This window comes from Anomaloglossus baeobatrachus, chromosome 11 (genome assembly GCF_048569485.1).
Source record: "Anomaloglossus baeobatrachus isolate aAnoBae1 chromosome 11, aAnoBae1.hap1, whole genome shotgun sequence".
Classification (NCBI taxonomy): Eukaryota; Metazoa; Chordata; class Amphibia; order Anura; family Aromobatidae; genus Anomaloglossus; species Anomaloglossus baeobatrachus.
In genome coordinates this window covers 131393493-131402678 of record NC_134363.1, presented here as the reverse complement: position 1 = coordinate 131402678, position 9186 = coordinate 131393493, and the positions used below count along the sequence as shown (strand labels likewise).

Below are 9186 nucleotides of genomic sequence, written 5' to 3'. Positions count from 1 at the left end.
CAAGGTCATTAATAAAGAGATTAAAAAGAATTGGTCCTAGCACAGATCCCTGCGGCCCCCACTGCTGACTATGGCCCATTTAGAGAATGTTCCATTTATGACTACTCTTTGTTTCCTATCTTTTAGCCAATTCCTTACCCAGTTGCATATAGTTTCCCCCAATCCTTGCTTCTGGAGCTTTAGTATAAGGCTATTATGTGGTACAGTATCAAATGCCTTTGCAAAGTCCAAATAAATCACATCAGCTGCATTACCAATATCCAGGTTTGCACTTACCCCCTCATAGAACCCCAACAGGTTGGTTAGACACGACTTATCTTTCATGAATCCATGCTGTCTGTCAGTTATTATATTATTTTCTGCAACATATTTTTGCATGTCATCCCTTAAAATGCCCTCAAAAACTTTGCATACTACTGATGTCAGGCTTACTGGACGGTAGTTGCCTGGATCTACCCTCTTACCTTTCTTAAATATCGGTACCACATTAGCAATCCTCCAATCCTGAGGCACCAACCCTGTTACAAGCGAGTCTAAATAGATGAGATACAGCGGTCTGTCGATTACGGAGCTCAATTCCCTCAATATTCGTGGATGAATGCCATCTGGCCCTGGGGATTTGTCAATGTTTAATTTACTCAGACGTAGGCGTACTTCTTCTTGTGTTAAATTAATTATATCGGGTGGGGAACTTTGATTTTTCCCTTGTTGAATGATGCCTGGTACAGTCGGTTCCTTGGTGAACACAGATGAGAAATGCCTATTTAATATCTCAGTCTTTTGTTTGTCCTCTATAACTAACTTGTTATTATATTTTAAGGGGCCAATACTATCCTTTGTTTTCCTTTTGGCATTAATGTATTTATAAAAGATTTTGGGATTTATTTTAATGTCATTGGCGATTTTTGTTTCAGTAGCTAGTTTTGCTTGTTTGATTTCTTTTTTACATTGCCTATTGATATCTTTATACTCCTCCAATGCTATTTCTGTATTCTCAGCCTTCAAGATTTTAAACGCCCTTTGTTTTTGTTTTATTATACTTTGTACAGTCTTATTTATCCATAGTGGTTTCTTTTTATTCCGGGACGTTTTAGTTACGAGCACCCGAGCATGGTAGTGCTCGCTCATGACTAGTTACGAGTACTGAGCACCCGAGCATGGTAGTGCCCGCTCACACTAGTTACGGGTACTGAGCACCCGAGCATGGTAGTGCTCACTCATCACTAGTTACGAGTACTGAGCACCCGAGCATGGTAGTGCCCGCTCATCACTAGTTACGAGTACTGAGCACCCGAGCATGGTAGTGCTCACTCATCACTAGTTACGAGTACCGAGCATGGTAGTGCCCACTCATCATTAGGTACGAGTGCCGAGCACCTGAGCATGGTAGTGCTCACTCATCACTAGTTACGAGTACAGAGCACCTGAGCATGGTAGTGCTCACTCATCACTAGTTACGAGTACAGAGCACCCGAACATGGTAGTGCTCACTCATCACTAGTTACGAGTACCGAGCACCTGAGTATGGTGGTGCTCACTCATCACTAGTTACGAGTACAGAGCACCCGAGCATGGTAGTGCTCACTCATCACTATCTACGAGTACTGAGCACCCGAGCATGGTAGTGCTCACTCATCACTAGCTACGAGTACTGAGCACCTGAGCATGGTAGTGCCTGCTCATCACTAGTTACGAGTACTGAGCACCCGAGCATGGTAGTTCTCACTCATCACTAGCTACGAGTACTGAGCACCCGAGCATGGTAGTGCTCACTCATCACTAGTTACGAGTACTGAGCACCCGAGCATGGTAGTGCTCACTCATCACTAGCTACGAGTACTGAGAACCCGAGCATGGTAGTGCTCACTCATCACTAGTTACGATTACTGAACACCCAAGCATGGTAGTGCTCACTCATCACTAGCTACGAGTACTGAGCACCCGAGCATGGTAGTGCCCGCTCATCACTAGTTACGAGTACTGAGCACCCGAGCATGGTAGTGCCTGCTCATCACTAGTGACGAGTACCGAGCATGGTAGTGCCCGCTCATCATTAGTTACGAGTACCGAGCACCTGAGCATGGTAGTGCTCACTCATCACTAGTTACGAGTACAGAGCACCCGAACATGGTAGTGCTCACTCATCACTAGTTACGAGTACCGAGCACCTGAGCATGGTAGTGCTCACTCATCACTAGTTACGAGTACCGAGCACCTGAGTATGGTAGTGCTCACTCATCACTAGTTACGAGTACAGAGCACCCGAGCATGGTAGTGCTCACTCATCACTATCTACGAGTACTGAGCACCCGAGCATGGTAGTGCTCACTCATCACTAGCTACGAGTACTGAGCACCCGAGCATGGTAGTGCCCGCTCATCACTAGTTACGAGTACAGAGCACCCGAGCATGGTAGTGCTCACTCATCACTAGTTACGAGTACAGAGCACCCGAGCATGGTAGTGCTCACTCATCACTAGCTACGAGTACAGAGCACCCGAGCGTGGTAGTGCTCACTCATCACTAGTTACGAGTACTGAGCACCCGAGCATGGTAGTGCCCGCTCATCACTAGTTACGATTACTGAGCACCCAAGCATGGTAGTGCTCACTCATCACTAGTTACAAGTACTGAGCACCTGAGCATGGTAGTGCCCGCTCATCACTAGTTACAAGTACTGAGCACCTGAGCGTGGTAGTGCTCACTCATCACTAGTTACAAGTACTGAGCACCTGAGCATGGTAGTGCTCACTCATCACTAGTTACGAGTACTGAGCACCTGAGCATGGTAGTGCTCACTCATCACTAGTTATGAGTACTGAGCACCCGAGCGTGGTAGTGCTCACTCATCACTAGTTACAAGTACTGAGCACCTGAGCATGGTAGTGCTCACTCATCACTAGTTACAAGTACTGAGCACCTGAGCATGGTAGTGCTCACTCATCACTAGTTACAAGTACTGAGCACCTGAGCATGGTAGTGCTCACTCATCACTAGTTACAAGTACTGAGCACCTGAGCATGGTAGTGCTCACTCATCACTAGTTACAAGTACTGAGCACCTGAGCATGGTAGTGCCCGCTCATCACTAGTTACGAGTACTGAGCACCTGAGCATGGTAGTGCTCACTCATCACTAGTTACAAGTACTGAGCACCTGAGCATGGTAGTGCCCGCTCATCACTAGTTACGAGTACTGAGCACCTGAGCATGGTAGTACTCGCTCATCACTAGTTACGAGTACTGAGCACCTGAGCATGGTAGTGCTCACTCATCACTAGTTACGAGTACTGAGCACCTGAGCATGGTAGTGCCCGCTCATCACTAGTTACGAGTACTGAGCACCTGAGCATGGTAGTGCTCACTCATCACTAGTTACGAGTACTGAGCACCTGAGCATGGTAGTGCCCGCTCAACACTAGTTACGAGTACTGAGCACCTGAGTATGGTAGAGCCTGCTCATCACTAGTTACGAGTACTGAGCACCTGAGCATGGTAGTGCTCACTCATCACTAGTTACGAGTACTGAGCACCTGAGCATGGTAGTACTCGCTCATCACTAGTTACGAGTACTGAGCACCTGAGCATGGTAGTGCTCACTCATCACTAGTTACGAGTACTGAGCACCTGAGCATGGTAGTGCTCACTCATCACTAGTTACGAGTACTGAGCACCCGAGCATGGTAGTGCTCACTCATCACTAGTTACGAGTACTGAGCACCTGAGCATGGTAGTGCCCGCTCATCACTAGTTACGAGTACTGAGCACCTGAGCATGGTAGTGCTCACTCATCACTAGTTACGAGTACTGAGCACCTGAGCATGGTAGTGCCCGCTCAACACTAGTTATGAGTACTGAGCACCTGAGTATGGTAGAGCCTGCTCATCACTAGTTACGAGTACTGAGCACCTGAGCATGGTAGTGCTCACTCATCACTAGTTACGAGTACTGAGCACCTGAGTATGGTAGTGCCCGCTCATCACTAGTTACGAGTACTGAGCACCTGAGCATGGTAGTGCTCACTCATCACTAGTTACGAGTACTGAGCACCTGAGCATGGTAGTACTCGCTCATCACTAGTTACGAGTACTGAGCACCTGAGCATGGTAGTGCTCACTCATCACTAGTTACGAGTACTGAGCACCTGAGCATGGTAGTGCTCACTCATCACTAGTTACGAGTACTGAGCACCCGAGCATGGTAGTGCTCACTCATCACTAGTTACGAGTACTGAGCACCTGAGCATGGTAGTGCCCGCTCATCACTAGTTACGAGTACTGAGCACCTGAGCATGGTAGTGCTCACTCATCACTAGTTACGAGTACTGAGCACCTGAGCATGGTAGTGCCCGCTCAACACTAGTTATGAGTACTGAGCACCTGAGTATGGTAGAGCCTGCTCATCACTAGTTACGAGTACTGAGCACCTGAGCATGGTAGTGCTCACTCATCACTAGTTACGAGTACTGAGCACCTGAGCATGGTAGTGCTCACTCATCACTAGTTACGAGTACTGAGCACCTGAGTATGGTAGAGCTCACTCATCACTACTTGCAGTCAAAGTCACTATGTAACCCCAGCCAACAGCGGCTGCTATAAATCTATTATCTGAAATAATGTTGTCTCTGATTTAAAAAAAAAAAAAAAATCAGTTAAACCGATTAACTGTGAAAAACCCCAATCCCCCTGATAAACCCCCACCTTGGATTGTTACGCAGCTTTCCCTAACTCCTGAAAAGCAGACATCCCTATATATGCACGGATACCAGCTCTGCTCTCACATTGCTACAGGTTTGGCAACCAGAGCGTTTTGGTCTTCTAGTATAAGGCTGAGTTCACATGTCCACTAATCATCTGTTAGCATGGATCCAACAAAGATCCATTGGCAAAAAAAGTTCTGCAAACACAACTTTCTTGTCCATTTTGAAAAAATTGATTTTTGCTGGATCCGTTTTTTTAACATGGGAGTCTATGGAAATGGATCCGTTACTGATTGCTAGTTATCTTCCATTTGAAACTGATCCTGGAAGCAAAAAACGGATCCGTTACAAATGCAAGAAAAACGGAGGACAAAATAGCGATCAGTTAACGAATCTGTTTGCCATAGACACCCATGCTAAAAAACGTATCTGGCAAATTACATTTTTTCAAGACAAGAAAGTTGTGTTTGCAGACCATTTTTGCCAACGGATCTCTGCTGGATCCGATCTAACGAATGATTACTGGACATGTGAACTCAGTCTTAGATGTCATAGCCACTGCTACTCAGCTGCCTGCAAATGTATAACCACATTGCAATACTGATGCCATATTTCATCCATGGGAGTCATAGCACCCTCACTGATCAGGGATGTAAGGGGTCATAGTCCCTTAGCGAGTATCACAGCTCCTTGATTAAGGACAGGCCACCAATAATTAACCCCTTTAAGGGAATGAAATGTGTTCTTTTACTTACAACATTAGATGTGTATGGATTTTAAAGGGTTTATATCGGATTAGAATATGGCTGATTTTTTTCCAAAAACAGCGCCACGCCTGTCTACAGGTTATGTGCGGTACTGCAGCTTAGCTTCATTGAAATGAATGGAGATGAGCTGCAATGCCACACAAAACCTGAAGCCAAGTGTGGCACTGTTTTTAGAAAGAAGAGAACATATTTTTGTAATCCTGGATAACTGAATTAACACTTCGGCCCCTTATTATTTACTCATATTAAATTATTAAAGAAAACGTTTCTATTATATTGATTTTTTTATTGAGTACTGAAAAGCGGATATAATCCAAACATATGCATTTAACAAAATGCGACATCACACACTTATTGAATGACATTGATTCGGCATATGTGACTGGACAAAATTTCACAGAAATTACAAAAGTTATTATCAAACTATAGAACTTCAAGCTATACTGCAAAAGACCAAGGCATTGATCAACCTAAGGCATGCACTTTATAAGTGTCATCCCTACGAAAACATCTTCCCAGAAGAAAAAGAACATATTAGAGTCCATCAGGATATAGCCCTCATTGTGGGCGCATCATGACCTGAATACAAAATACAGCAGGACTAGGACAATTTAGGAGGAACGCACTACAGGCTCCATAGAAATAGGTATATGTGACAATACATACAAATGACACAACCCATAATCAGTTAACATTTTGTCCCGATGTAGGAACTTCAATAAAACTTCCCTAAGAGAAGGAAAAACATGACTTTCTATAAGAAAGACTAGGCTTCTAACAGTCACCAGAGTGGATGTCTCATCATCATCATCATCATGGCACAAAGGTTCATTTACTAAGGATTGTCCAAGGTCCATTAGACCATGAAGGCAGAAGATGACCATCTTGGTCCAGTCATTGATATGGTCACCAGGGTCTCCACATAGATTTGTTCTTGTTCCCAGTTGGTTCTTTCGACATCATAATAGTGGACGGTTCGTAGGATACAGTCTGTTCACCGCAGAGTCTGACCGACTCGTTCTGGTGACTCTGGATTGGTAAGAAGGTGATGGAGTCCTGGACGCAGGTGGAGAAGCCTTCTTCTCTCTGGCTGGAGGCTGCGACATCTAGAACAGGAAAGACAAACATGTCAGTGACAGCGTCCACCACCTGCCGCAATCTGCTCTTAATAATAAGACGCACATGAGGGGTGTGAGGAGCGGGGACACTTACTTCTCTCCGCCATGTGCCGCTGCAGGGAGGTGACCGTCATCTCCAGGATATCGGCTTTCTCCGGTTTGGAGGGGAGCTGGTGTCTGTGAAACTCCTTCTCCAGTAAGACGCGGAGCTGCTCAATGCTGCTGTTAATCCGATCTCTCCTCATCTTCTCAATCACCGGCTTCCTCAGCTGCAGAGAAGAAGAAAAATCTCTCATTATTAGGCTGTATGCACACAGTGCATTTTTATCTCGCTTTTCTAAATGTATTTTTGAATGCAGTTTTTACAGAAAACTGCAAGCAAATCCTGATGCCAGCAAAGTCAATGAGAATCTTGAAGTGTAGTGCACACGTTGGGAATTTTCTCCTTTCAGTATGTCAACTCCGTCAGCGTTTATGCCTGATTGAATTATATTAAAAAATAAATGCATAAACGAGGGAATACTAAGCAATCTTGCCCTACGTTTTTCCTGCCAAGAGATGCAAAAATTTCTGCAACCAAATACTCAACATGTGCACACACCCTACACTGCGCGCCAGTGTCCATGTCTATTATCACTTGTAATCTTATAAGCCTCTATGTGGGGATATGGGGGGCCACTGTCGCTAGTGGGGTCTTACCTTTCTGAGGCCGCTGTCAGCCGGAGGGTCCGGGGTCCTCATATTACAGGGGGCCATGGTGCAGTCTGTAGCCTTGTGCTGTGAGGCCGGAGCTGTGTGACTACTAGTGAGCGGCCGCCCTCTATATACCGCTCTCCCCGCATAATGATGTGTGGAGAGCGGACTTACAAGAGGTTCCCACACTCCTCCTCCAATCCCACAGCAGCGGGGACAATGGACGTGTGTCACAGTAAACTGTGACAGAGCAGGATAGCATCTGGAGCGGGTATTGTACAGACAGACATGAAAGTGTGGGAAAGGAACACACCATAAAAAAAAAAAGTTTTAGTGCATCTGCTGCTTTGCAATAAGCACAGACAAAAACACAAGGAGCATCTTTTAAAATGAATTTAATTGAAAAATCAATACGAAACATTTAAAAATAATGACACAAATTACGAAGTGATTGCAAAATGATACGATTGTGCATTTAATAATCGTCCACCTAAGGCTATGTGCGCACTTTGCGTCGAGGTAGTTGCAGTTCTAAACGCATCCTCTGGCAGAAATTGTCTTTGTCAAATTTGGTTGTAACCACAAAAACACTATAAATACGCTTGCGTTTTTACCACATTTTTACCGCGTTTTACCTCCTTTTTCTTTGCTTAAAGTTAGATGCGTTTTGATTACAAATACACTACTAAATAAAGTTTAAACATTCAAACTCTATGAAAAAAAAGAAAAAAATGATAACAAATATCTTGATTAAAATCATACACAAAATATATTATTTTATTAAAATGATAACTGTGTGCTAATATTTATGTATAAAATAACATTAAATTATTGATTTTCTTTAATTTAATTGTCGGACTATGTGTGTGTGTGTAAAGGGACATATCATGCCCTTAATATAATGGCAAAAACGCATGCGTTTATTTTGTCCAAAAAGCATGCTTTCTGCAGCAAAAAAGCATGTAAAACGGTTGGATTTTGATTAAGGATGCATTTTGAAACATCTCATTGACTCTAATGTTAGCAAAACGCTGCCAAAATGGCAAAAACAATTGACATGTTGCTTCTTTAATCGCAGCGTAGTGCGCACAAGAAATCCCTATTTTCCATAGACTTTGCTTAAAAATCAAATCGCATGCATTTTTGCATTAAAACGCTGTACTTGAAACCGCTGCGGAAACGCATAAAAAAAACGCAAAGTGCACACATAGCCTAATAGTAACACACGGTACAAAGATATATTTTACCTGTATCCTAATAGTAAAACAAGCATTTTTAACTTGTGTCAATGACTGTTCTGCAGTGTCAATCCAGCTTCTTTCTTAGACATAACAGGATGGATAGACAGATCGATTTGGAAAAAAAACCCATAAATAGAAGATAGATAGAATACCAACTGATCCATTTAGACAAACCTTTAATTGCCAAACAAGAGTTCATAGGAAATCTTATACACAATTATTATCTTATATAAACTTGACAACAGTTGTTGCGGGCGGGGAGGAGGATGGCAACGCTACGCTCACCCACTGCTCGGGTCCGGCTGCTGCTACTCTGTGGTGGCTCGAGCGGTGGGCCGGATCCAGGGGTCTCGAGCGGCGCTCCTCGCCCGTGAGTGAAAGGGGGGTTGTTTTGGTGGTGGGGATTTGGTTATTGTCCGTGACGCCACCCACGGTTGTGGTGATTTTAGTGACACCACCGCTGCTCTGAACGGGGATCCCGGGAGCAGTGACTGGAGCAGCTAAGTTGTTAGTCCTCCCCTCCGTGGGTAGAGGGCTTGGTGGTCCCGGGGCCCGGTGATGGGGTAGGACGAGATGGCAGGCGGGTTATGGGGCCTGGTGAGATGCAGGGACGCAAGGGCAGCGCTGTGCCGTACGACACTGTGGTACTAACTCAGCCTGAGACGTTGAC

General features: G+C 44.6%; 1 protein-coding gene across 1 annotated transcript; it reads right to left on the bottom strand.

Annotated features, from left to right (window-relative positions):
* Positions 1 to 5762: 5762 nt before the first annotated feature.
* On the bottom strand, positions 5763 to 7382 carry LOC142256022 (transcription factor HES-5-like). The gene is made up of 3 exons (XM_075327519.1): positions 7282 to 7382; positions 6677 to 6851; positions 5763 to 6570 (listed from the first exon to the last, which is right to left on the bottom strand). Exons 1-3 carry the CDS (start codon positions 7336 to 7338, stop codon positions 6371 to 6373), a joined length of 432 nt encoding a protein of 143 aa, XP_075183634.1. The 5' UTR covers positions 7339 to 7382; the 3' UTR covers positions 5763 to 6370.
* Positions 7383 to 9186: the final 1804 nt, after the last annotated feature.

Bases quoted from the DNA above. Each gene is read 5' to 3' on its own strand.
- LOC142256022 (XM_075327519.1), bottom strand. From the start codon at position 7,338: ATGGCCCCCTGTAATATGAGGACCCCGGACCCTCCGGCTGACAGCGGC. The intron at 6,852-7,281 runs GTAAGACCCCAC...TCTTCTCTGCAG, and splicing joins CTGACAGCGGCCTCAGAAAG to CTGAGGAAGCCGGTGATTGA. The intron at 6,571-6,676 runs GTAAGTGTCCCC...TTCCTGTTCTAG, and splicing joins GCGGCACATGGCGGAGAGAA to ATGTCGCAGCCTCCAGCCAG.